The 15130-nt window shown below is 51.7% G+C and overlaps 1 protein-coding gene across 2 annotated transcripts in view; it reads right to left on the bottom strand.

The window, feature by feature from the left end:
* Nucleotides 1-2255: 2255 nt before the first annotated feature.
* Nucleotides 2256-15130, bottom strand: part of PTP4A3 (protein tyrosine phosphatase 4A3) — a 42277-nt gene continuing 29402 nt past the window's right edge. For both annotated transcript variants that reach the window (XM_053986193.1, XM_053986201.1), the window contains exons 2-6: nt 12518-13331; nt 11152-11244; nt 7765-7895; nt 7364-7438; nt 2256-6900 (exon numbers count right to left, since the gene is read on the bottom strand). In XM_053986193.1, the coding sequence (XP_053842168.1) occupies nt 6783-6900; nt 7364-7438; nt 7765-7895; nt 11152-11244; nt 12518-12622 (522 nt within the window). In that variant the 5' untranslated portion in view covers nt 12623-13331 and the 3' untranslated portion in view covers nt 2256-6782. The remainder of the gene's footprint in view (nt 6901-7363; nt 7439-7764; nt 7896-11151; nt 11245-12517; nt 13332-15130) is intronic.

Here is a 15130-nt window from a genome sequence, read left to right on the forward strand (position 1 = left end):
TCCAGATACTGCAGTGCAAGCAGGGCAGCACCTCCCACCTTCCTGTGCCGTGTGCCCAGACCCACGGGGTCTGCCAGGTCCTGGGGGGAGGTGAGACCTTTGCCCCTGCATGGCTGATGGTTCAAGACTCCCTGGGCACAGAGGGAAGTGGGGGGACCCTTTGAGGCAGCAAGATGTCCTCAGGTGGAGGTGTTGTGAACGGGCTGATCCCAAGCAGGTAGATGGGATCTGTGATGAGAGCTGTGCTGTGCCTGGGAAGAGCCGGTGTTGGCCATGGCAGCCAGCAGCAGTCCAAAATAATCAAAGGAAGGTTTCATCATGGTTCAGAATGTACCAAGGCAGCCCTCAGAAAACATTTTTTAATCCAGTCTTATGAGTCTGGACTGTGGCTAGTCTGGACTTTTCTGAAGACCCTGCAACCTTTGCCTCCTTGTTCTGTGGAGACCTGGCTTGCTGAGGTGTTGGAACATGGAGAGGGAGAGCTGTGAGCCATGACTCATCTCCCAAGGCTTTGGGGTCTCCAGCATGGATGTGTCTGTGTGAACTGAGAGTTCTGGAGGTCCCTCTGTGGTGGTGGAGCTCTGAAAGGAGTGTCCATGACAGTCTGAGTCCCTCCTGAATCTATGGTGTTGTCCCTTGACCTCTGATGACTGGAAAGGGAGTCAGGGATGAAGCTAAGCTGTGGACATCCACCTTGAAGTGGTGGTGTTGGGGGGTTCACTGATTTTGTTGTTGGCAGGACTGAAAGCACTGCAATATGTGTCTGTGTACCTCACAGGTACCAACATCCTCTGCTGAGAACGGTTTAAGGCATTGTGGACCATGGCACCAGTTGGGAAGAGATCAGAGAATCATAGAATGGTTTGAGTTGGAAGGGATCTTAGAGATCATCCAGTTCTACCCCTGCCTGCACTATGAGCAGGGACAACTTCCACCAGACCAGGTTGCTCCAAGCCCTATCCAACCTGGCCCTGAGCACTTCCAGGGACGGGGCAGCCACAGCTTGTCTGGGCCGATCCCTGTGAGTGGCCAACTTAGCCTTTCCCAGAACCCCCCAATTTAATGAACTTTCACAGTACTCCTCCTAGGGAGGGCAGGGACTTGTGCACGGAGTGGCAGCAGCCTAACATGGAGAGTTGGGATCTGGCCTGCAAAGGGGTGCACGTTTTTGGGTGACGGAGAGCAAGGAGGAATGCAGCAGGTAGGAGACAGCATGTACAGACAGGAGTGCGGGTGGGTGTTTCTCCAGCACACACATCGTGTTCAGCAGTCCCCTGGCCCTCCTGCTTGAGAAGAGAGGCAGCAATTAGGCTGATTGAAGGCCCAGTTGCTTCTTGCACAAGGAGGAGGCAGTGCCCCTTGCAGCTGCGGTTCAAAGCCTGCAGGAGATAAGGATCTGCCGTGCCAAGCACTTGGGAAGTGCTGGGGGAATCCAAGGACACCTCTGGCCACGCCACCCTGCTTCACTTCTACCGTCTTCCCAGCTGGCATCTGGCTTAAAAGCCTTCCTGAGCCTACAGCAGCACAAAGGGAGTTTCCTCCCCACTCTTCCATGCAACCCCATGTAATTACTTGGGAGCTCACACAATTTTGTGTCAGCTTTCCTTGCTTACCAGCCTGTTTGTGCAAGCTCCACTTCCTCAGCCTCCATGAAGACTCTGGTCTTTGTCTCCCTTGGTCATGGGGAGCAGAGTTAAAAACCCAACTGATTTCATGAGATCCGGTGAGGTGTGTGTAGCGTGTTCTCTGGGTGTATTTCAGGGTGTCCAATCAAGGTTAGGCTTTATTGGATATAAAATCATGGAATGGTTTGGGTTGGAAGAGACCTTCCAGATCATAGAGTTCCAAATGCCCCACCATGGCCAGGGAAACCTTCCCCAAGATCAGGCTGTTCCAAGCCCCATCCAAGCTGGCCTTAAACACTTCCAGGGATGGGGCAGCCACAGCTTCTCTGGGCAACTTGTGCCAAGGCCTCATCACCCTCACAGGCAAGAATTTCTTCTTTGTACCTAATCTAAACCCACCCTCTTTCAGTCTGAAGCCATTCCCTGTTGTCCTGTCACTTCAAGGCCTTGCAAATTCTCTCTCCAGTTCTCTTGTAGCACTGGAAGGTGCTCTAAGCTCTTCCTGAAGCCCTCTCTTCTCTAGCCAGAACAAACTCCCCCATACACTTCCACCCTTGGCCAGAGTTCAGCTCTGCCTTTGCCTCCCACATCCTGATAATTCCCATTAGCAGCACCAGGCACACAGGGATGTACAAAACAGTGAACGCTTTTTATTTCGCTGCTGGAGTGTAACCACTGTAATTTCATAAAACTCAAAAAACAAAAAAAAAAAAGTGATTACCGAAGGCATACATTTTTTTTTCCTTTTTACACAAGACATTAAGTAAACAGACAAATTTCTTTTTAAAAAGGTTATAAAGTGTCAAGATCCTATACCTCATCTGCATATTCAAAGTGATGCCATCTGATACAAAAAGCATTGGGTACAATAATTTAGCTATGGCTCAGACCAAAAAAAAAAAAACAAAAACCAAAAATCCCCAAAACAAACAAAAAAAACCAAACAAAAAATAACCAAAAAAAAAAAAAAAGTCATCTGGGCTTAATCTACACACTACTATGGTTGCCCAGGGGGTTAAAAAGGAAAATATGCAGTTCTTTGTTGCACAGAAAGGAACAGCAGGGAAGTGGAGAGTTCATTGGGAGATCATAGTCTGAAGGGAAGCAGCGGAACGCCCCCTCCCCGGGAATGTCTGCAAGAGGCCGGCCCAGGACTCCCCCTCTGTGCCAAGAAACCAGCCACATTTGTCTCCCACCAGACAGAATCCCATCCAAACCCACCCGCCAAGCTGCACCTACCCAGCGTGCTGGCAGCAAATAAGATACAAGACCTTGGAAACTGCATGGAAGTCACGAATCTCCCTGTGCGCTTTCCCACTGGGACTAATAAAAACCAAACAAACCCAATGAAAAAAATAAAAAAGGAAACTACTCGTTCTATTGTGGGTAAAGCCAGACTCTGCTTTCTCGGGAAATCTGTTCTCCATAAACCTCTGAAGCTCCCAGCCCAAGCACCACAATGTCAGCCTTACTGCAAGACTCATAATAAAAATTTACAAATGCTATGTCTTTAAATGTGTGTCACCAGAACTTTCTTAAATTAAGAGCTGGACATTTGTGATGGCCACATTTCCTGCCTTCCCACCATCCCACCCCTCCATGTGCTCCGACTGGCAAACAAACAACAGAAGGGATATCTGAGGGCCTAGGTGTGCTGTGTGCTGCTGGTAAGAGGACACAGCTACAGGTTCCTGCTCAGATTTATTCCCTCACACGAGGCTCAGACGTGACTGACTCCTGGGTAAAGGTTACAGGCTCTTGGTTTGATGGGTGGGGCACCTCTGCTTTGCCACCCCTTGGGTCTCCAAAGTTCTTGCACCAATTTGGAGCCTTGTCCCTGCAAATTGTGGTGGCTTATCATGGAGGGTGAGGGGGTGGATAGGGGTGAGAAATTATTAAAACCCAGTTTGAGCCTTTGCTTTGGAAGAAAAGGGCAGGATGAGGTGCCTGGTTTGTAGCCAAAGCCATGGGGGTGTCTGTTCCCTGTGACATCTGCCAGGACTCACAGAAACAACTGGAGCAGTGATGGCATTGGCAAATACATCAGATTTTTAAGGCTCTCCTTTCAGCATCTTGGCATTTGTACAATTAGTGATTAGTGTACAAGGAGAGAACCCAAGACCAGCCCAAACCATGAGCCCTTGGCTGCTTAGGCCTCGCTCTGGTGTTGTCTACTGAGCTTCAACCTTCCCCCTTACCTGTCTCAAGACTTTTGAGCTCTTCTTTGAGATTTCTAAGCCAAATCCCCCTTGGAAGACCCCTCAATTTCCCCAGCCTCTTGCTTCTGTAACCTTCTCTAGGCTGAAACATCGAGGAGCTGGTACCTCAGAGGAAGGAGCTCAAGTCCATATAAAAAAAATCCCAAATATTTGGCAGTCCAACCCAGAGAAACTTTTGAATTCAGCCCTTCATGCAAAACAGCAGCTCTTGGGCTGCCAAGGTAGCCTTTCCATGGAAGCAGCACATTTTAGAGTTAATGGGGCGATATCCATGAAAGAAAAAAAAGAAAAAATATCTAGGACAATTAAATCAGCATTTTTGTTTTGTTTTTTTTTCAGTGACTCATAAACTGAGGATCAAGATGCCACTCTGCCAGCCAGATGCCCTCAGGATTTGGCCGCATGGCCTGATCAAGAACTGCTTTTATGCCAGAAGCTCCCTAATTTTAAGGTGATTGTGTTGATGCTACATAAAGCGAAGCCTGTCCCCTTCATGTTCCCCCCAAGCCAGCCCCACAAGCTGAGGCCTAAGTGAAGTCATGCTCAAGAGTGGCCAAAGGAGGCTGAAATCAAATCCCTCTGTCCCCAGCCTGAGTCTACTCAAAGGCATCGTGACTGAATCCCAGGACCTCTTGCCCTGGGCAATGTTCCAGGTGATGCTGCCATGAGCATGGGTGAGGAAAACTCATCCTGCCAGGACAGAAATGTCTCCAAGCCCATAAAGCAACAGTTCCCACAAGGAAGGGCATGGGATCAGGAGGTTTCCTGGCTAGCAGGGATTGGGGCTGTCATCACCATGATATCAAGCCACCTCCTACATCCCTGGGGAAGAAGCAGCACCTATTTTAGCAGCAGGACAGACCCAAGCAGGAAGGGGATGGTGACCCACCCAGCAAGGTGCTCTAATACAGGGTCAGGCCTTTTTATCAGCCCAGTCAACACAGACCCTTTGACCATTGCTGCCTTCTCCATAATTCATGGGAACCAACAGCCTGGGATAGAGCGGAAACTCAAGGGACTGAGGGCTGTCCCACAATGCTGGACAGGCTGCAAGTGTGTGGTATAACAACTCCAGGGCCACATGTGGAGGGTCCCCACCTCACTCAGCACCACAGCTTATCCCAAAGGATGACCTTCCCTGCCCTGCCGTGGGGTTGGCCCCTATCAGGTGGTGCTGGAAAGAGCTCCAAACACCTCCGCTGCTCACCCATGTGGTGGTACAAAGCAGGCCCCAGCCTTTTGCAGGTACTGAAGTTGTCTAACCAGCTTTCCTCACCACCTGTCCCAAGAGATGAATGCCCTGAAGCGAATGTCTCTGGATACCTACATTTTGGAAGGCACACAAACCTTTGGAGAGACCCAACTCAGGGCCAACGGGACACTGAGAGCATCTCAAGCTGCTCAGCCTAAATCCCAAGAGACTGATGATCAGCCCTCCTTATCCCAACAACTGTGATCCTCTGCAGCTGAGGTGTGAGCAGCAGTGAGCCCAAAGGACACCTGGAGCATCCCCTGGGCCAAATGTATGTCCTGATAGTGATAGTGGATGGCAGCCAGCTGAGACACAGTTCTGGGTACCAGTCTGGGGCACCATGGGTCACCTCCTGGGCTCTGCTGGGCAGTGACAGGAGAAAGAAAGGCCAGAGGATGTGCAGAAGACAAACAGGATATTTTTTAAGATTTTTTTTCCTTTAATTAGCAAATTTCTTGTTATCCTCATTAAAAGAAAAAAACCACCCCCACACCCCCTACGTGCCCACTGCTCCAGCTGCTGCAAGCGTTCAAAGGCAGAAAGTTGAGAGATGTTTAATGTCCCAGCTCAGGGGCAGCTCTGAGCCCACCCCACCTGGGTGTGTGCCAGGGGTGCCAGGCGCCTCGGTACAGACATGGAAAAGGCAGGTGCAAAATTAGGTGATGTGCTCTTGCCAGGAACACCCAAAATCCCCTAGGAGAGCTGCAGCCCAGCCCCTTGGCCAGCAACCACCAGTGGTGGTGGAGAACATGGATGCGCCTTGAGAGGCACACTGTGTCCCCAGGGCACTGCAGCCACAATTGGGGTTTGTGCCACAGCTCAGGGGTGGGGACAGGACAGCAGAGAACCCACCACCCTGGGCACTGAATTTGGAAGCTATAAATAAGAGCACCCCACACTTTGGGGGACCCAGTGCTGATCCAGCATCCCAGCAAAGCTGAGTGCCTCAAAGCCCTGCTGTGGCCCCTGAGGTTCCCAGTGGCTCTGCCTTCACTGGAGCAAGTCCCCAGCGAGCCCCATCTGCAGCATCCTGGCTGGCACTGAGGCAACAGGGAGGTGGTGAGGTGACAGAGGGACCAGGAGAAAGGGAATGGTGCTGGGGGTCTTAGCTCAGCCCTTCTTCCCCGGGTCACAAGGGTCACTGAGCTAAGAGCCCCTGTCACCTCTCCCTGCTATCACCACCTTCCCCCCCTCCCTGAGGCCACTGTGCCATCCCCACCTCCATCCCTCCTGCTGCAGCCCTTATTTATGGGGAAGAGGTGGGGAAAGGTTTTTCTGCTCTGGCCCTTCTGCACCCCATCCCTTCTCAGCTGGCAGAGCCCTGCCTGCATCACCCCAAACCAAGCACCCTTTGCCCACACCTCTCAGTGCAATGGGAGGGGAAAGGGGGGAGGAGGATGGTGATGAAGAACGGTCACACGAGCTCACTGCCTGCTAACACCAGGAGTCTAAGGCCAGTGCTGCCTTCCCTCCTCGGGGCTGCAGCTCGAGAGAGCAGCCTTTTTTGGGGATCCAGCAAGATGAGTGTGCTGTGAGTGCTGGAACACACTGGAGATGCTCCATGTCTCCAACCCTGGCAGAGGGGCGGCGCGTGGGGAGCACAGGGCTGGGCCAGAAGGTGAGGGAGTGGGATGTGTGCGAGTGCCCGGGGGTCTGTGCACGGATTTTGGCAAGAGGTCATTGAGGTTACATGATGCAGCATTTGTTCTTGTGGTTATGAGGGTCCTTAAATCGGAGTCTCTGCTTTGGTCGGTATTTTTCCAAGTATGTCAGCTGCTTGCTGTTGATGGCTCCTCTGCGCTTCCTGTGGGGACAGAGAAATGCCAGAACAGTCAGAGGTGTGGCACGAGATCCCCCCTACCCCAAACCACTCTTGTTGGGGTGCTGAGCCCCCCTGCCTGGAGCAGAAAGGCATTTTGGAGGCTGAAGCCAGGTGAACCCTCCAGGGACGGAGACAGGCACTGACCCCAGCAGCTTTCCTTGCTCATCCACCCTTTGAGTCCCAGGACATGGAGAGCTGGGGAGGAAACATGTGGGGCAGAGGTGGGGTGACTGCCAAAAGCCCCTCAGAGATGCTGCCAGCTGCTGCCCCAGCCTCCTGCAAAGGCACAGGCTGCTCCATACCAAGACCTTGTTTTCCCACTCCCCAAAGGAGAGAAAAGCAACCCCAGTGTCACCAAAAAAACCAAACCCTGGGACATGCCAGATCTCTCCATTCCCTCAGAGAGGGACTTTCTGCCCTAAAACCACAACACTGCTCCACTTACTGTCGGATGAACTGGATGGCATCTTCATACTTCATCCCACTCTCAATCAAGGCCAGCGCGACAAGGACGGGTGCGCTGAAAGGCAAAAGCAGTGGCTGTCACTCCCCAGTCACAGAGGCTGATATCCATCATTTGAAGTCCAAGGAGAAGCTCAGGTAGCAGATCCCCCCCATCAGCACCTACTCCCACTAAGGTTTCACAAAACCCTGCTCAAAGAGGGACTGGGAAAAGGAAGGAGAGTACTGGCATGGCTGTCCTTCTCCTGCCGTGGTGGGGAGGTGGCAGCTGCGACAAAACCCTGCTCAGAGGGGTGCTGGGCAAGAGAAAGAGGAGAGCTGGCATGGTTTTCTCTCTCCTGCATTCATGAGGAGTGGCAGCTGAGGTGCTGGGTTCGGACTCACCGCCCCAGGCCGGCCACGCAGTGCACGGCCACGCAGCAACCGGGGTCCTCGCAGAACTTGGTCTTCAGCAAATTGAGCCAATCTTCCACAATCTTGCTGGGAGGAGGTGCTCCATCATCAAATGGCCAATCCTGCAAGGTTGGGAAGAGAGAAACACTGTCAAGTTTCTGGGGAAAACCTTTCAGGGGTTGATTTTTACTTGGGGTGGTGGTGTCTGGGGCCTCAGCTGCAGGGAGGTAGAAGAGTGCCAGAACTGGGCTCACAGCATAGCTCTGTGGGGATACAGGCGATTTTGTGGCCTCATCCAGCATACAGGAATTCCCTGGCTGCTTTGGCTCAGGGTTTGAAGCCACACAAATCTAGGTCTGGAGTCCTTCTGCCTCCTATGGACAGGTTGAGCCTGCAGGAGCACCAGTAGGATCTGCAACATGGTCCCCATGACCTCCTGCTTCTGCAGACCAGGATGGCCACCCCATGCTCCATCCCCATCCAGATGACCTCACTGAGCTTTGGGGTGATGCAGTTCCTATCCTGCCCCCTGCCAGCTCCTAATTCAGAATTTGGGAGCACACTGTAGGGGATTTGAGCAAAGGTGGCTTGAAGATGGTTGAAATCTCAGAGCTAGATGTGGTGCTGAAATTCAACTTCCTGCAACACATGGAGGGGAAGACCAAAAGAATGGTCTGGGGACCCACTAACAAGGGAGGGAGATCACTCCAAATGGGGCCATTTAAATATTATCCTTTAGGAAAGGCTACTAAGGGATAAAACAAAAAAAATCCCATCTCCTTCTGAGCTTCATCCTCAAGTTGCAGGGGTTCAAAACTGGAGCATGGTGAGGAAGTTGGTCAAATGGATTCTGCATTTGATACCCCTCAGCCCTGGGCTCAGTTATGAGGAGTAAGTGTCCCAAAATGGAGATTTCTTTCCCAAAATAGATTTGTCAGGAGGAGCGTGGGCACTGGCTGTGCAGTACTGGAAGAGAGAGACAGGAAGGGCAGCATCACTTGGAGAGGATATGGCTTGGTGAGCCCCGAAGGGTGCGAGGCACCGGGCCCTAATCCTAGATTTTGAGGAGTGAGTCACTAAGCTGCTGTGCTGAAGTCACCCTTGGTGTGAGATGGCAAAATAAGTTGCTTCACTTCAGTGTTTGAACAGGTGGTGAGATTTCTGTTGGGATTTGATAGCAAAGGAGCACGCTGGGCTTCAGGGTATTTGCAGTGTTTGAGCCAGCCTCCCTGGCTGGCCTCTGCCTGTCCTGCAAGGCCATCTCCTCCTGCAAGGCCACGTCCTCCCTGCAGCCATGAGCGCAGGTCAGGGGCTCACACCAGGGATGACACAGCACCCTACAGAATCATCCTGTGATGGAATGGCTCGGGATGGAAGGCACCTTCAAATATCATCTAGTCCAACTCTCTGCCATGGCAGGGGCACCTTCCACTATCCCAGATTGCTGCAACTTGGCCATGAACACTTCCAGAGATGGGGCAGCCTCAAGTTCTCTGGGCAACCTGTGCCAGTGCCTCACCACTCTCATGATGATAATCTTTTTCCTTATGTCTCATCTAAATCTGCCCTCTGGCAGTTTCAAGACATTCCCCCTTGGTCTATCACTACATGCCTGTGTAAATAGTCCAGCTCTCATGCAGCCCTTTTAGAGACTGGAAGGGGCTTTAAGGTCTCCCCAGAGCCTTCACTTCTCCATATACAGACCTGTATATGGTCTATATATAGAAGCATAGAATTGTTTAGGTTGGAAAAGCCGTCTAAGATTGTCAAGTCCACCTGTTAACCCAGCACTGGCAAGGCCACCACTAAATCATCTCTCCAAGTGCCACATCTACAGCTCTTTTAAACCCGTCCAGGGATGGTGACTCCACCACTTCTCTGGGCAGGCTGTTTCAATGCTTGACAACCCTTTCAGTGAAGAAATTTTTCCTAATATCCAACCTAAATCTCCCATGGGGCAACTGAAGGTCATTCCCTCCTATCTTGTTGCTTGTTACCTGTGAGAAGAGACCAACCCTCACCTGGCTACAACTTTTTTTAAGGGAGTTGTAGAGAGGAAAAGATCTTCCCCAAGCCTTCTTTTCTCCAGGCTAAAAACCCTCAGCTGCTCCTCATCAGACTTGTGCACCAATATACATTTATATCCCAAATATATATATATGAGGATACAGATAAATATATGAGGATACAGATAAAAATATACCAAATTGTGTATATAAAATAAAAATATATACCATGATATCTCAAAAATATATAGATTTGATATAATTACAGAGATATTTCTGTATCTGCAGAGATACATCTATCTATAGAAAACCAGGTTTTAGATATCTCTTGATTTACATTATATAGTTTCTATATGGTTATAGAAATATTGATATAGAAACTATTTAGTTTCTATACAATGTCTTGTATAGTTTCTCTAACTCTCTATAAAAAACATATCCTAGATATGTATCTCTCCACATAAGAGAGATATAAGAGATGTAAAGAGGTATGTTTATAGATATAGAAACTCAGACTGAAGGTTCCAGATAGAAATAGGGTAAAATGCAGAATTTGGTGTGTGAGCAGATATGATCTCCAACATACAGATTCTGTATATGTAGGATACAGTGATCTTTCCAAGATATATCCAGTAGAGACACAGATTGCATCTATATCTAGAGACATCTGCATCTGGAGGATCTCTATCTACAGAGCCATGGGATTATCCACCTATATCCCTGAGGATCTAAGATAGAGCCTCCTCTCTCTAGGATATACATTATACAGAGCTATATAAAGAGGTCCTACACAGAGGACCACCCCAGGAGACACAAGGCATTTCCAAACCCTTCCCTAAATAATGAGCAGAGCCTCACCTCCCAGCTGGAGCTGAACTCCCTGGCAGGGCTATCACGTCTGACATCATCTCCAATTACCTATCAGCCAAGATACAGCCCATGCTGCATGCTCTGCCTTTCCCAGCTTGCTGCCTGCTCCCTTTCATCCCCCCCAGCTGCACCAGCCAGCTGCTGGAAGAGCAAGAAACCCTCACACCACCCCCCCAGATAAGATAACGCCGGGGGTAATGGGAACCACGCGCATCTTCCCCGTGGGATCAGGCGCTCTCATCCCTGGATGCTTCAGATCCTGAGCAACAGGCAGGGAAGGCAGCTGCCGACTCAGCCGGGTGAGTCACAGTTTCGGCTGCGTGGGCAGCACGTCTCTTTTTAAAGCACCAGCCTCAGCTCAGCTCAGCTGGGCTTCCAGCTCTGCTCCTGCCTCAGCGTGATGATGTGCTGGGCTACTGGGGTGTTTAACAGCCCCAAGGGATGAGATTTTTAAGGGTGGTGTTGGGGCAGCCCCCCAGTGCCCATCCTGCTGCCCACCTACCATGACAGTGATGCCGTCCTTCTCCAGGGGGGTCTTGTCATAGGTCACTTCACACACTCGCACGACTGTGGTGGCACCATATTTCTTCAGGTCCTGCGGAGGGAAGGAGAAGGAGGGGTCTGAACAGACCCTGCCAGATGCACCCCAGTTAACCCCAAAACATCCAAGCCCTGCTATGACCATGTAGAGCAGTATGGACCCTAAAACAGTGCTGTGCCCCTTCTCTGAACCCTTGACCCGTGGTCCATCCAGCCTGCCAGGCACAAGGAAACATGAAATCCGAGGACACCAAAGCCACGTGGCCTTGTAGGATTTTTAACCAGCATCTTCATAACTCCTCAGAGTCACGAGTACCAATGGGGCCATTTATTTTTAAGCCCTGACAGCCTCATCAGCAGGGATTTTATACCTCAGGCAAAGAAACATCCCTGACATGGGTGCCAGTCCTCTGAAGGAGAAATTATTTGTGCCTGGTCACGCTCCTGATGCAGAAATGCATGGAGGCAGCTGTGGGGGAGTCGTAGCATGCCCCACCAGCCGAGCTCAGCATCTCACAGATGGCTCAGGGGCTCCTTCTCCACCTCGCTGCCGTATCATCACTCCAACACGCTGCAGGCTCAGGCGTGGGACTTGGGATGCTTCCAGCATGGCTCATTGCCCGGTGTGAGGATTGCCCCCGGATTATGCGCCCGGTGTGCCGGCCTCGCCAGGCACCGTGAGATCATCCCCAGTGATCCACCTCCTTTGTTCCCCATGTGCGCTCACCAGACCGTCGTGAGCCCCACACGCTCAGCAGCCTGGCCAAAAGTGTAAGAGACTGGAGGAAAGGGGAATTTTTCTCCCTTCTCACTGGCGTGGTTCCCATCGCCCTCTGCAGCGTGCAGAGTATGGGGTCCCCAAATCACAGCCACCTTCCTGTCACCCTGAGGCATTGGCACTCACACAGCAGCTACCAGTGCTGGCTCTTCAACACCAAGCTTTCCAGCACTACCCAACACACTCTGGGCATTGGAAATACGCTGGGATATTTGGGATCAAAAGCCATTATTGAGGTGCTGGGAGGAACAGGGCAGGTTGTGTGCACCCATGTGCATCACTCCAAAACCCTGTGACATGATGTGCTAGTGGATCTGGCAGGGGATGCAAAGGGAATGGCGAAACTCTGCTCCATCTCTACCGTGCCCAAACATCACACTTGGGGTCCTGAAAAACATCCCATCCCAAAAAAGCTGGCAATGATCGGACCCACTGCCCACCAGGTGCTGTGGTATCAAAGGGGATGTCTTGCCCTCTCATCAACATCAGCTTTTAGCCCCTAAAGATGCAACTGGACGCTGGTCCCCACCTTCCAGTCTCCCCTCCTTACCTCCAAGAAGGTGCTGAGTGTGGCATTGGTGGGGTTGTGGGTGATGAGGAACCTCATGTTTTTGTAGCAGACCTCCACGGGTGCAGGGCGGTTCATCCGGGCCATGGTGGGGACAGTGGGAAGGTGAGGTGGTGCTGACAGTGGCAGGGGAAAAACCCAAGAAAAGTGTGGTGTGGAGGGGCAAAAAAAAAACCCAAAAACCCAAACAAAACCCCAACAACCCCTTTGCGGTTCAAAAATAAAAATAAAACAAGATCGAGAACTCAATATACAGACGTTGTGCAAATAATCCCAACTCCTGGGAGCGCACCGGCTTCCTTGACACACCACAAGCCTCCCAGGGGGAAAAAAAGCCAGATGGGGAAAAAAAATATAATATTAAAGAAATAATAATAATAATAATTAAAAAAAAATCCCTTTGCTGTAGTGTTGGCGTCCTCTGCGTGTGTGCGACGGCGAGCGGCTGCTGCCTCCGGTGCCGTGCGCTCCCGGGCGCTCTAGAAAGGCCTCTGCATATGGGGGGTGGTGGTGGCGGGAGGGTGGCCCCCGTCACGTTACCCCATCGGGGTATGTGGAGTACTTGGGGGTGGCACGGGGGGCCGGGAGCCTACGGGGCGGCGTCAGCGGCGTCCGGCAGCGGTGCCTCGCTGGGGCGATCCATGCACGGGAGCCTTGAATGGTTGAGTCGGAGGGTCGGGGTGCTGGGCAGGACGAGGAGAGGCGGCCGGGGGCTGCTTCACAGGGCGGGCTGCCGGGGGCTGCGGGGCTCACAGCTGCTCCTCAGCACCTCCATAAATCCCAGTGCAGAGCGAGGCTGCGGGGGAGAGAAAGGGAAACGCGGTGGTGAGAGTGTCCTCCTCCCCAAGGAAGCCCCTGCCTGGTGTGGGTGCCCCTGAAGGCACCATCACTTTCTACATCCCCTATGAGCATCCCTGACCATCCTCATCTTCACAGGAGACCATAAATTAGAAAGCGAGGTGGTATTTAAAGCTAAAGCTGAAATATCATCTGGAGAGCTGAAATGGCACTGGAAAGCCAGAAGGGATAACTCACATTTCACCCGCAGAACTGAAAGCACATGGCAGGGAAGGCCTTGCTCTCATATACCACCCAACATCTGCACCTGCTGCTGGATTTAAGCACCCAATTCATGCCAGCTGACCTCCCCCAACACCCATCCAGACCCCGCAGACCTCACCTTTGTGTCCCCAAAAAGCACGTTGAATATCTCCACCCTAAATGCACACTGTGCCCGAAACCAGCTGCTGCTGCCGCTAATCGGCCACATGCTCCTGGCGCTGGGCTCATGTCCACGAAATGCACCTCTAATGCTCTTAGGAGAATTAAGCCGCCTGCAAATGAGCTATCTTGGGGAAGGGGGGGGGCAAGGAGGGGGTTGCATGTGTGTGGTTTTGCCAGGGTTAGTGATAGATGTGTCTCCCTGCCTGCTCATCCACATTGCCACACTGCCGGCACATCGCTCCCAGTAATGCAGCCCGGCCCCTCCACCCATGGCATCTTTGCTTTCAAGGGTGGCAGTGGGAAGAATTAAAAAAGAAATCAATTCCCACTGTGGAAATACCCGAATCCATGAGATGATGGGCCCAGTGGGGAGGCAAGGGCTCTGCCAGCCCCACTCAGAGCCGAGAGAAACCCAGCCAGAGCCTCCCCAGGTTGCTCCCCACTGGACTCTTGTTTTGAAGCTGGTCCTTCCCCCAGGTCAGCGGCTGCTTAGTGCTGGGTGGCCAGAGCCTCAAAATAGACCATAAGCACATAAGTAACCCGAGCCAGCCCAGCAGGCACCCCCTTGCCTCTCCTCACAGCAGCCAGAAACTTTCCCCTCTGGATTGTTTCACCCTTATGCAATGAGACAAGGTGGGAGTAGGGAGATGAGCTGAGCCCTGACCAGCTCATAACAGCACCTGGGTACTGACAATGGGTTTGTCCAGGCCTGAGCATGATTTATAACATGTTTAATACCTCCTGCTTCTCCAGTGGCACCCAGGAATGAAAAAGTTAAATAGCAACAGGAAAAAAGCCAGGTGAGGTGCCAGAGGAAGCAGAGTTGCTCTGCTGAATGTGCCCAGTTTGGCTGCTAAAATCATGGACTCTTCCCAACAACCAACAATGCTCCATCACACTTGACTAATTTTTTTTTGCCCATAAAGAAGGGGATAATGCTATCCCAGAGTCCTGCAAGGATGTTCTGTGAAGTTCAAACCCTGCCTGGGCTGCAGGGTTTGAGTGGGACATTCAGGGGGGATGACTTTCCAGTCCCCATTGAGAAATCAGATTTTAGCAGCTGATGGAGGCTGGGAGCTTGGCTGAGGCATGGGAGTGAGGTGGGAGCTGCCTCTCTGCAGCATTTTAGGTGTGATTCAGAACAGCTCAGCCCACAGGTGATGCTGAACCCCCCAGGGTAGCTGATCCTCCCCACCTGGACCACAGCAGCTGGAATTTTTGCTCAAAGCTTGCAATGATCCTGCAAGATGGGCTGGGAAACCTGCTTCCCCCACAGTGTTCACCATACTTTTTCAATGATGATCCCACCTATCACTTTGTGGGATCTGCTTCTTCCCAAGACAATCTCACCATGGCTGGGTAAGAATCAAT

Source organism: Vidua macroura, chromosome 1 (assembly GCF_024509145.1).
Source record: "Vidua macroura isolate BioBank_ID:100142 chromosome 1, ASM2450914v1, whole genome shotgun sequence".
In the NCBI taxonomy this organism is placed as follows: domain Eukaryota; kingdom Metazoa; phylum Chordata; class Aves; order Passeriformes; family Viduidae; genus Vidua; species Vidua macroura.